General features: G+C 41.1%; 1 protein-coding gene across 3 annotated transcripts in view; it reads left to right on the top strand.

Moving 5' to 3' along the window:
- Window positions 1-13106, top strand: part of LOC128738976 (GPI inositol-deacylase) — a 666126-nt gene that overhangs the window by 528388 nt on the left and 124632 nt on the right. For 2 of the 3 annotated variants that reach the window (XM_053834512.1, XM_053834504.1), the window contains 2 exons: window positions 3553-3691; window positions 3747-3909. The exons of the other annotated variant lie outside the window; for it this stretch is intronic. In XM_053834512.1, coding sequence (XP_053690487.1) covers window positions 3553-3691; window positions 3747-3909 — 302 coding nt within the window. The remainder of the gene's footprint in view (window positions 1-3552; window positions 3692-3746; window positions 3910-13106) is intronic. 3 annotated transcript variants of the gene reach the window in all.

The following is a 13106-nucleotide window of genomic DNA, read 5'->3' as shown; positions in this document are numbered from 1 at the left end:
CGAAAACCTTCACATGCCAAATTTGGTTGCATTTGCTTGATTAGTTCTCGAGTTATGAGGAAATTTGTATGGAAGCCCCCCCTCTTAAAGGGGAGAGGAGTTATAATTCCTCTTATAAAGAGGGGAGGGGTCTCAATTCACCATAGAATAAATTCTTGTCACCAAAAAAAACACCCACATGCCAAATGTTGTTCTATTTGCTTGATTAGTTCTCGAGTTAGGAGGAAATTTGTATTTCATTTGTACAGGAGCCCCCCCTCTTAGATTGGGGAGGGGTCCTAATTCACCGTAGAAAATTTTCCTGCCCTCGAAAACCTTCACATACCAAATTTGGTTCCATTTGCTTGATTAGTTCTCGAGTTATGAGGAAATTTGTATGGAAGCCCCCCCTCTTAAAGGGGAGAGGAGTTACAATTCCCCTTATAAAGAGGGAGGGGTCTCAATTTACCATAGAATAAATTCTTGTCACCGAAAACACCCACATGCCAAATTTGGTTCTATTTGCTTGATTAGTTCTCGAGTTATGAGGAAATTTGTATTTCATTTGTATAGGAGCCCCCCCCTCCTAAAGTGGGGAGAGGTTCTTATTCATCATAGAAAAAATTCTTGCCTCCAAAAACACCTACATGCCAAATTTGGTTCCATTTGCTGGATTAGCTCTCGAGTTATAAGGAAATTTGTATTTCGTTTGTATAGGAGCCCCCCCCCCCCCACTTAAAGTGGGGGGGGGTCCGAATTCATCATAGAAAAAAATGTTGTCTCCAAAAACACACACATGCCAAATTTGGTTCCATTTGCTTGATTAGTTCTCGAGTTATGAGGAAATTGGTATTTCATTTGTACAGGAGCCCCCCCTCTTAAAGTGAGGAGGGGTCCTAATTCAACATAGAAAATTTTCTTGCCCTCGAAAACTTTCACATGCCAAATTTGGTTCCATTTGCTTGATTAGTTCTCGAGTTATGAGGAAATTTGTATGGAAACCCCCCCTCTTAAAGGGGAGAGGAGTTATAATTCCCCTTATAAAGAGGGGAGGGGTCTCAAATTACCCTAGAATAAATTCTTGTCACCGAAAACACCCACATGCCAAATTTGGTTCTATTTGCTTGATTAGTTCTCGAGTTATGCAGAAATTTGTGTTTCATTTGTATGGGAGCCCCCCCTCTTAGTGGGGGGAGGGGTCTCTAAGCATCACTAAAACCTTTCCTGGCCCCAAAAACCTCTACATGCAAATTTTCACGCCGATTGGTTCAGTAGTTTTTGATTCTATAAGGAACACAGGACAGACAGACAGACAGACAGACAGAAATCCTTCTTTATAGGTATAGATTTGGGTCATTCCACGCCAAGTGGCCGTGACCTGTGTAATCAACCTTCTGGGATTTTTACCAAATTCGGTCAGAATGTTCGTTCCGGGTCAAAAAGCAAAGCTCCCAAGTTTGGTGCCGATTGGACTCCCCCTCCCTCTATGGGCGCCCTCCTTTTATCAGGACAAGCCTTGTTTTCGTCAAATCGGCTAATTTTCTTTTGCTCATATCTCCGGAAATATTAAGTCTAGAAAAATACTATTTTCATATTTTCAAAGAAAATTGCCCAACGAATTCGAACAAGATGGTATTTTTTAGCACCAGTGCTGCCAAATATTTTTTAATTCGATTTGAAAACTAAAGTTCTATTTTTCTCTCATTGAATACAATTTGGTCTCAAAAATTCCGACTCTATCGTATTCCACAGATTTTTTTACATAAGAAACACAAACACAAAAGTATTTCTTGCCGATCCAGAGACAACGTTTTGAAGCAAGCAGCCTCCAATTTCTCATGTAAAACCAAGAGTAAAATTATTTTTTCATGAACTATTTCTCATAGCCTTGTAGTAGTGAGACAACTCTGTACTATTTTTGTATTATCTTAAAGCCCGCAGTCATTCGAATAACCTTCCCGAAGACCGCAACTTTCTGGACAGTCAGCAGTGCAAAATACAGCCTGTATAAAAATATTACATATACTCCAGCGCCACGTAGTGAGACAATCCTGCGCTATTTTCCATACCACCCTGAAGTACGGTCAGCATCACGACTTGTTCCATGTTGGAACCAATTAAGTCAATTCCCATATGCTCATAGACTCCAACAAGGACGCTCGACCGCCTTAATGGAATCAGAACACAATATTCCATAAACATAAAGTTATGCAAAAAACCTAAACAGTGAACATTAGCCTGTTTATAAACAATACACATAAATATCAGTATAAAGTAGTTCATATGGGGCCGTCCATGACCTAAGTGGACTATCAGGGGCAGGGGCTTGGCCAAAAATAACGCATCATACAAAAAGTGTGAACGAAAATAACCCGGGGAGGTCTGAAATTACTAAAAATGAGTTCGTAGTCAATGAACAGCCTTTATATAGCCAGTAGCGTTTCTAGGGTTAACAAGGGGGAGATATATGAAGGGGTGTATCCTAAGGGGGCATACCTATTTGATCATTTAACAAAAGTAACCATTACTTCGTTCGAGAACCTGCGGCCGCAGAACATGTGGCCTATCCCACTCGCCTACCTCCTCCTTAAAACTGGCAGTTTATACACGGTATAATACATTCGTCTTATTTTAGAGTGTTTATTCAAAGTATTTGAAATTTCTAGACAAAAAGTAAAAATTAGTTTAAATTATTTAGCAGACCTATGATGCTGTTTGCTCCAAAATGGATGATGCAATCTAGTCTGTCAAAATATTGTGCTCAATAGTATAGAATGTGAGTGTACTGGTGTATACTGACGTATTTTTGTTGTGTATGTGAAATCCACAAATTGGATCGATCAGTATGGCTTGGCACAATCTCACCTCCGTGAAGCTCGAAAAGTACAAAGTTTCGAAAAATATTATTTTCGTAATCAAAACTTATCCAACGCATAATAACCTTTCAATACATTGTAAATAATTAGTTTATATACCTTCAAAATAGCAATTTGATGCGATTTTTTGTTTGGGTTGGTTTATGCGGGACATTTTTTCGAGCGTTATTTCCGAGTATTTTTGATCGCGAACTTCGAAACCCTGTTTAGGCTGAATAGTTTGCTAATATTATCTGTGTTCCATTCTAAGTTATGAATAAATATGTTATGTTCATCATCATTTTGAATTTGGGTCACAAGTTCCTATAGATATAATAAATTTTCACAAATAAACATTTTTGGTTTTTGGCACAATCTCACCCCCGTGGCACAATCTCACCTCGGATGGCGGTACCATGGATATAGACCACTATGCTGCGGAACGTTTCGGAGATTTCGGTAAAAATATATATGAAATCATAGTGGTCTATGTACATTGGTGTTAATAAATCGCATATTTTGACAAAACTTGGGATTTTAATGTATTCTCATATTGAATCACTTTATACACTACACTTTAGAACACTTGGTTTGGAGAAAATAATAGTATAGAATTTATTATAGAGTTTTCTAGACAATTGCGTCTCTTGTAAAATTAACTAGATGGTCAATAGACCACTATAATTCGGAACGGCTCAAATGTATATATACATTTCAGATTACCAAAATGTATGAGGAATATCTGGAGAACTGCGTCCACAAAATTGCACAAAACGCAGCAAATTATTTCGGTAGAGAAGTCCAAAATATATGCAGCAGAAAAGACATTGGCAATAAAGATCAAAGCAATCGTCTAGGTAAGATAATTGGTGTATTTATGACAGCGTTCATAAAAATAAATATTATTTATAGACGATGAAAATGCTACTACATCTAGTGCAAATAATCAAAAGGAATACGATAGCATTCACCATTGTTTGAATTGCATACATTTTCACTTCACGATGTTTTTGTTATTAGTCGTGGCCTGCATGATTAATTTTCCAAATTTTATAACGTGGGCAAAGACTTACAGGTAAGTTAAATGTTTTATATCGCATAGTAAAAAGAACCTATTTTAACCCTTAAATGCGCACGCTGAAAAAATTCATTTATAACATTTATAACATTTTCATTTATATGTTGTTTTAAAACAACATTGCGCATTTAAGGCTTGCCGTCCTAAGACAAAGCCTGTTGAACAAAGTTTCTCCATGTAACTCGGTTGAGGGCTACCGCTCTCCAATTCCCCGGACACCGAGCACTCTCCGCCAGATCCTGCTCCACCTGGTCTAACCATCTTGCTCGCTGCGCTCCAGGTCGTCTTGTTCCTACCGGATTGAGGCGAACACCATCTTTGCAGGGTAGTTGTCCGGCGTTTTTGCAACATGTCCTGCCCATCGTATCCGTCCAGCTTTAGCCACCTTCTGGATACTGGGTTCGCCATAAAGCTGTGCGAGTTCATGGTTCATCCTCCGCCTCCATACTCCGTTCTCCTGTACACCGCGAAGATCGTTCTTAGCACTCGTCGTTCGAAAACTCCGAGCACTCGCAGGTCCTTCTCGAGCATTGTCCATGTTTCATGCCCGTAGAGAACAACCGGTCTAATAAGCGTTTTGTGCAGGGTGCACTTTGTACGGGGACTTTGTCTGCTCGACCGCAATTGCTTGTGGAGCCCATAGTAAGCACGACTTCCGCTGATAATACGCCTCCGAATCTCACGGCTGGTATCATTGTCCGCCGTTACTAGTGAGCCAAGGTAGACAAATTCGTCGACTACCTCAAACTCATCGCCGTCGATCAATATACTACTGCCCAACCGGTGTCGTTCGGCCTCGGTTCCGCTGGCCAGCATGTACTTTGTTTTAGACGTATTTTCCTTTAACACAATCTTTTCTGCTTCGCGCTTTAGTCTGGTGTACTGTTCAGCCACCGCCACAGATATTCTGCCGATAATATCCATGTCATCGGCAAAGCAGACGAATTGACTAGATTTGTTCAATATTGTGCCCCGCGTGTTGATATCCGCTCGGTTCATAACACCTTGTAGCGCTATGTTGAATAGCAGGCATGAAAGACCATCACCTTGACGAAGCCCTGTGTGATTCGAATGAACTTGACAATCCACCCGAAATCCGAACACAGCACTGTGTACCATCCATCGTAGATTTAATCAGTTTGATGAGCTTCCTGCGGAAGCTGTTCTCGTCCATGATTTTCCATAGCTCTTTGCGGTCGATGGTATCATATGCGGCTTTGAAATCAACGAATAAATGATGCATGGGAACTGTGTATTCACGGCCCTTTTGAAGGATTTGCCGCAGTGTAAATATTGGATCCGTTGTAGACCGACCTTCTACGAAGCCGGCTTGATAAGTTCCCACAAATCTATTCGCAATTGGTGATAGACGGCGGAAAATGATTTGGGACAGCACTTTATAGGCGGCATTGAGAATGGTGATCGCTCGATAGTTCGCACAGTCCAACTTGTCGCCCTTTTTATAGATCGGGCAGATAACCCCATCTTTCCACTCCTCCGGTAGCTGTTCCGTATCCCAAATTCTAACAATTAGTCGGTGTAGACAAACGGCCAGCTTTTCTGGTCCCATTTAAATAAGCTCCGCTCCTATGCCATCTTTTCCAGCTGACTTGTTGTTCTTTAGCTGCATGATGGCCTCCTTAACTTCGCCTATCGTTGGGGCTGGCACCTCTTCCCCGTTTGTTGCACCGTCAAAATCGCTTTCCCGTCGCCATGGTTCTCCGCCTGGGCGCCATTCAGGTGTTCGTCGAAGTGCTGCTTCCACCTATCGGTCACCTCACGATCGTCCGTCAGAATACTGCCAGTCTTATCCCGACACATTTCGGCTCGCGGCACAAAGCCTATGCGGGATCCGTTCAGTTTCTGATAGAACTTTCGCGTTTCCTGAGAACGATGCAGCCGCTCCAACTCTGCATATTCCTGCTCTTCCAGGTAGCGCTTTTTCTCCCGAAAGATTTGGTTTCGCTGCATCTTCTTCTGTTTGTGTCTTTCCACGTTCTGACGTGTGGCACTGCACTGCGCATCTTGGACGTCCACGCAGCGTTCTCCTCATCCATCACCCACCTACATTCATCGTCAAACCAATCGTTCCGCTGATTCCGGGCCACATGCCCGATGGAGCTCTCTGCTACACTGCTGATGGCTGTTTTGATAGTGTTCCAACAGTTCTCGAGAGGGGCTTCGTCCAGCTTGTCCTCTTCCGGTAGCGCAGCTTCGAGTGAACGCGTAGTTTGCGGCGACGTCTGGCTGCTCCAGCCGCGCGAGATCTAACCGAGGCTGGCGTCGGTACCGAATGTTGTTCACAACGGAGAGTCTTGGGTGCATCTTAACCATCACTAGGTAGTGGTCCGAGTCAACGTTAGCGCTTCGATAGGATCTGACGTCGATAATGTCTGAGAAGTGCCGACTGTCGATCAAAACGTGGTCGATCTGTGATTCTGTCTGATTTGATATTCATGTTACCGCGCATGGTAAATAGCGCAAGAAAAATGACTAAATTAATCGTATTAGCGTATTGATGGTTAATTTCGAGCATGCGGGATTGTTTATTATTATTTCATTAGCAAGTAAAGTAAAAAAATCCTTTATTTTGTGTTTTTATCAGAATGGAAATACGCTTGCGCTATTCGCCAATCGTCAAGGAGCTAACTTTTTGAAAATCGATGGTTGAAACGGAAAAGAAAAATCAAGACTGACCACATCAATCCTTAACATGTCGAAAAGCAAAACCTAAACGGAAATAATTGTATTGTACGGCTATTGTACAGCTTCATATAAATCTCAACAAGATAGTGATTTTGAATTGAATAAACACGCAACGAACACTGTTAGATTTTTGTTAAATTCTATTCTTTTATGGAAAACGTGTATAAATTCCTATACTTTTAGTAAGAATATCGAGAGCTCCGTACTGCTCACAATTTTTAGAGTTTCATACACGCTTTCTAAACAACAACTTTTTAGAGTAGTTATATTTTTGACGTAGGACTACGTCTTACTATAATAGGGTGACCTGCTGCTAAAATAAAATGATAGCGACACGAAAAAGTGATAGATTTTGAACGACAATAACTCAGTCAGTTCTGTGTAGATTTTTGCATACCAATCGATTCACAAAACGTGTGCCTATTGTGTGGTTTAACAAAAAGATAGATTTTTATAGCTAACTGCTGAAAGTTTTACATAAAGTTGAACAATTTTAGTGAATTTACATAAGCTTCCAGCCAATCACGGTTGAGCATTTTCGGGTATGAAATCGATACTTCCATTGCATTTATCAGGTAGACATGAGAGTGAAGTCCATCGTTTTTATAACTTTTTAGTCTAATTATTGCTATTTTATTGACTATTGGATGCCACATTCTCAATTCCTCAGCTTTTCCTTCTATGCTGAGTCCCTCCAGACATCCTGACATGCAACACAAAACACTATCAGTTTTCATTGCTACGTGTTGCAAAACCAGCAACAGTTTCGCGGCCTGTTGGTAGTGCATCGACAAGCTACACCCTTTAGTTACGTAGAAGATGGAATGAGAGACTTTGAAAAGAAGGACTAACTTTGAATCCCCGTTCTAATGAAACAGAGACTACTTGATCACATAGTTAGTTTCTGCGAAACGTTGAAATATATATCTAGTACCAATGTGAATTTTATCGGTTTGCTCCGAAAATTAATGGTAAAAGAATCACCAAGGCGGATAAGAAGACAAAATGTACATATGGTACAATGTGCATAAAGTTCCGGAGCAGGTCCACTCTATGCAAGAGACTTGGACATATTTATCACCTCTAATCGTGTGTTTGGTAGCTGTTAGATGTGTACTTGGTAATTCTATGTAAATATTGCAAAACTTTCTAAAGGTTCCATCGGTGCATCAAGGTGCGATCCCAGTGTGAACTGGGAGTGCGCCGTAAATACTAAAGATAGAGTAATACTTAGTTCAACAATCTTATGGATAATATTTTACTCTATAAATGCCCCATACATAATATTTTCTAATTTTGCTTGGCTGAGGTGTTACAGTTAAAAAAGCAAAATAAGTTCACTGAGTGCAGGACAAGCCTGGTGGAGTTATTCAAATCTATGAAAATATGCTTGTAGAAAATAAACGTGATTAACGCAAAATACATGGATTGACCATCGGTTTCGAATTTTATCTTGCACTTACACTGCAAACTGAAATTAACATGGAATCATTCTGTCTGAAAATGTGTACTAGAAATTCTAAAATAACAAGTCTATCCGAACTTGTGCTGCATTTTTCTGTATTTTTTTAAATTTAATATGAATAAAAATACCAGGTTTAATATCCAAAGTAACAAATTAGTCTTGCTAAGAGGATAATAGTATCACCATTTGTACTTATTTAAAAGCCGAAAAATTGGATGTGTTTTCGATTGATACATGATGCATTGAACATGAACATGAACTACTAACAGCTGAGTTTCATAAAAAAATTCAGCGGTAAAGTGTTAATTACGAAGCATATTTGTAGTTTAGAGGTGAATTATCGTGTGATTTGGTTCATATAAACACAAAATTCTTGTCAGCTAAAATCAAATTGTTTTGTTCCAAAAGATTTAGGGTTAAATTTTTTTGCAATTTCAACGTCATGTACCATTTTTTAAATGGTGAAAATATTAGCTTGATCTGGATTGTGTGATGTTGCCTGTTAGAGAGTTAACCCATTTCTTCCCAGCGTTGCGAAAACGCAACGCACTTTCACTCGATTCTAGAGGAGGCCCGGTTTAAGATATCAACATGGCCCCTGAGAAACAAAGAGGAAAAAAATCTAATCGACTTGTTTTTGCTCAACGCTTAGATGTTACATCTATACCTATAAAAATGGATTTCTGTCTGTCTGTCCGTATGTTCCTTATAGAATCGAAAACTACTGAACCGATCGGCGTGAAAATTTGCATGTAGGGGTTTCTGGGGCCAGGGAAGGTTCCTATGATGGTTAGAGACCCCTCCCCCAGTAAGAGGGGGGGGGGGGGCTCCTATACAAATCTATACCTATAAAAATGGATTTCTGTCTGTCTGCCCGTATGTTCCTTATAGAATCAAAAACTACTGAGGGAAAATTCCTTCCGTCATGGACAAATTAAAAATAATTCTTGAAGGAGCTGCTAGCGTCGCTGCACAGTTTTTGAAGAAAAGCGGTGGTAGGTTGTCAGGTCCAGCGCCTTTAGATCCATCAATTGACTACAGCTTCAACAATACCTCATTTAGTCAAAAGTTAAAAAGCGGTATGCGCAAATCAAACGTTGGCAAACTACTCAAATACGCTTCAGACGGAGGTGGTAGGTTATTACTTTGCACACTCCGAAAGAACGACGAGAATAAGTTCGCTGACTGTAGCGGGGACTCGGTTGTATTTCCGTTATAATGTACACGTTGAGGGATTCCACCTAGTTGCTTCAGATTTTTCACGTACGTCCAAAACGATGTAGGGTCATATCTAACAGTAGATTCCACGCGTCGAATATAGCAGTGAAAGCATTGTGCATTCAATGAGTTATATTCGCTCTCAATATCACGCAACAAAGCTTTGCTCCTTTCATCTCTCCGGCGAAAGAACTGCTTTCTAGCTTTGCGGAGTCTGTTTCACAGATGCTGTAACTGGTTGTTCCACCACGGCTACTTACTACTACGCCGGCGAGATTGGTTCTTCTTGGGACAAACTTCGCCAAGTATACCGTAGATGTGCTCATAAAACCGCGACACAGCTTCATCTACACTGCAACCGACTAGAAAATACTCCCAGCGAGTGTCAGCAAACCGGCTGTTAACCGATTCGAAATCACATCGATTGAAGTCAAAGTTGTGCGGGTCCAGAACGTTGAAAACATTTTCAATTTCGTCAGCAAGCTCAAAGTTTAACACAAAGGGGCGATGGTGTAGATCAATCGTAAGCAACGGTAATGGCGGATCCAACAGTTACACACGACTATTATCATTGATGAACGCTAAATCAAGGAGCCTGTCATTCAAATTCGCTATGTCATTTATTTGAACAAGTCCAGTTGATAAAATAGATTCGACAAGGACAGTTTCCTGTGCACACGAAGCATTAATTGTGTCGCGGCGATTGCTCAAGCCAACGAACATATAGCTTAACGATGGAAACACCCGGTTAATAATGTGGACTGTATCACTTGGATTTCGGATATGATGGCTACGAGCAGAACGCTTTTTACTATTCACAAATAATCCTTTTAATAAACCTTTACTTAACTTGAATTACAGTTTCTTAATGTCTTAACCTTTAACTCAACTTATAACTTCACTGGATTTTAACCTTTACTTTTAGAAAGAAAACTTCGAATCAACAAATACGTAGAGCGCAGCTTCCTTTATAGAGAAATGAAATTGCGTCGTAAAATTATCCCTACTCCTTTTCCGCATTAGAATATAGCACGTGGATGTGTGTGTGTTCCTTCATTTAATCCTTGCGCGCGTACATCAATGGTGGCGTCCTGGAAAATTCCATTCAATCCTTTGTTGCGCTTGTGACAAAAAACGGCAACGTCGCAAGCGATGGCGCACATAGCCCACCGTATATGTGGTAGTTTCAGTGAACAAACTGCAGGTAGAAAATGTTGAGTGAGCGCAATGCCATTGGTGGGAAGTATTACATAGAGATATCACGCCATGTGCGCACATCACAGGGTGATTCGTTAAATCTTAATCCTTCGAGCAAAGTGCTCGCACATACTCCGCCCCGGAATACTGCATACTTCATGTCAGGGGCGGACTGGGAGCCAAAGGGCCCACCGGACCTTTGATATTAGGGGCCCCAGTTTGCAATATTCTCATGTTAGTAAATTAACACAAAAAAAGACATCTACTCTAAAGACATCAGCGTTACAAGGACAGTAAATCGAATGAATATGGGCTCTATTTTGTAAGTCATGTGGTGCAACTCGACTCGACTCAGGCACTGTTGAGTGTCGAGTATCGGGAGAACGGGCAGCATAGCGGCTCGATGCTCGAAACAAAACAAACTCAATCGTTATTAGAACCGAGTTACCAGCTTTTAGCATGTGCGTCATATTAGCGGTTCACGGTACTTTAGTTTTGACGCATTTTTCTTCAACCTTCTTCGCTGCTTTGAGTTTTAGTTTGTTCAGCCACCACCCCAGATACTGTTCTATCGACAATATCCATTTTATTGGGAAAACAGACGAACTAACTAGATTTGCTGAAGATTGTGCCTGTGTGTTGCTCCTTTGATAACATCCTGTAACGGCATGTTAAACTGCCCACATAAGGAACCATTACGTTGATAAAGTCCCTTGCGAGGTTAGAATGGCCATGATTTTACGGTTGAAGGTATCATACGCAACTTTGAAATCAATTAAATAATTGTCCGTTGAATTCTATATTCATGGACTTTTTGGAGGATCTGCCGCAGCGTGAACATTTGATTTGATTTGCGTGATAAATGATATGATGTCAATAGTTCAATATATATGAGTAGCTTACTGCGTCTACACGTCAGAACAGAACAGTTCATAGTGCAGGCGATTCCCGTGCCGAGTTATAGCTATCCCTGGGATTCAACTCTTGGATTCTCCTATAAGAATCATGCTTCTATAAGCAAGGTATTCTGTGCGAATCCTAGAATTTCTTCACACGATTTCAATGTGAGGAATACCCGAGCCTCTGCGCGAATCTTTTTGGTTCATCCTGGTAGAGCTGCGGAAAAAAGAACCCACCGTCTAAAAACGCCAGTACGAAGAGCACGTGCTCGCCAGTCCAGAGGAGAGGTTCGTCAGCAACGACACACGGAGTTTCCACAAAACTGTCAGGTGCAAGAATTTTGCCATGCCTGTGATGTGCAATGATAGTGCTGGCAACCTGCTTACTGACCAAACGACAGTAGCAGCCAGGTGGAAGAGTATTTTCAGACGCTGTTGAATAGAGAAGTAAACACGAAGATCAGCAGCTACAGGATAAGAATTTTGAGCGAAGGCCAAGCTGTGGAGCCGCCAACACAGGAGAAAGCCAAAAGAGCAATCAGTGAGCTGAAAAACGGTAAGGTTGCTGTAAAGGATGGTATCCTGGCTGAACTTCTAAAAACGGGGAGCGAGCGCCACCTCATTGTCAGGAACAGAATATGGGAGGAAAATAAATATCGGAGGAGTGGTTGATTGGCCTCATTTCCCATAATTTTAAAAACGGACATCGACATGAGAGTAAAAACTATCGAGGCATTACGTTACTCAATTTTGCCTATAAGGTGCTTTCCCTATTCTGTGTTTTAGACTGAGTCCGTTAGCTGAGTTCTTCGTTGGCGAGTATCAAGCTGGTTTTCATGAGGGTTGCTTCACGATAGATCAGATATTTACCATGCGTCTAGTAACTGACGAGTTCCGGGAGTGCAACTTGCAGACTCATAATATTTTTATGGATTTCAAGGCGGCATACGATTCAGTCAAACGAAATGAGCTGTAACAGTTAAGGCTAGGACATGGTTTTCCCACAGGACTAGTTACGTTGATTCGTGTGACGCTGGATGAGTAAAAATTATGAGTCAGAATAGCAGATGAGACCTCACGTGCTTTTTGATTTTGCGGAGAACGTCGATATACCAAAATCAAAAGTAAAGCAGCGAAAGAAGCCTTTAGGTCATTTATTGAGAAATTGGGACTTACCATTAACACCGCCAAAACGAAGTACATGGCGTGGAAATCCAAATGGTGTTGGTGTCGAAGAGGAACTGAATATATTTTGGTATGCTCTTACAACGATGTAAGTCGCAAAATAAAACGACTAATTACAGCTGCGAATTGGCCTTTACGCAGGCATTACATTTTGTAGCTGAAGTCCCGTAGCTTGCAAATTCGCGTAAAGCAGATGCTTTAGAGAACACTAATCCTCTCGGTGGCCCTTTACGGATATGAATCATGGACGCTAAAAGAAGCTGATCGACGAATGCTTGGGGTTTTAGCGTAAAATTTGGCAAAATCCAAAATGGAGTGTAGCGCAGACGCATGAACCACGAGCTATCTTAAGAATGCAAATATGCTGTTATAATGAAGATAGCACAGTATGGCAGTCTGCGCTGGATTGGTCACGTGTCTAGAAGGCCCGTCGAAAGAGGAGCCAAAATTATTGTAAGCAGAGAATCAAGAAGAGGCCGTATACTTCGGAGTAGACATCGCACTTATAGATGTGTGCTATCGAG

The sequence above is a fragment of the Sabethes cyaneus genome, chromosome 1 (genome assembly GCF_943734655.1).
Source record: "Sabethes cyaneus chromosome 1, idSabCyanKW18_F2, whole genome shotgun sequence".
NCBI lineage: Eukaryota > Metazoa > Arthropoda > Insecta > Diptera > Culicidae > Sabethes > Sabethes cyaneus.
The sequence above is the reverse complement of the archived record's forward strand: the minus strand, read 5'-3'. Positions and strand labels throughout refer to the sequence as shown.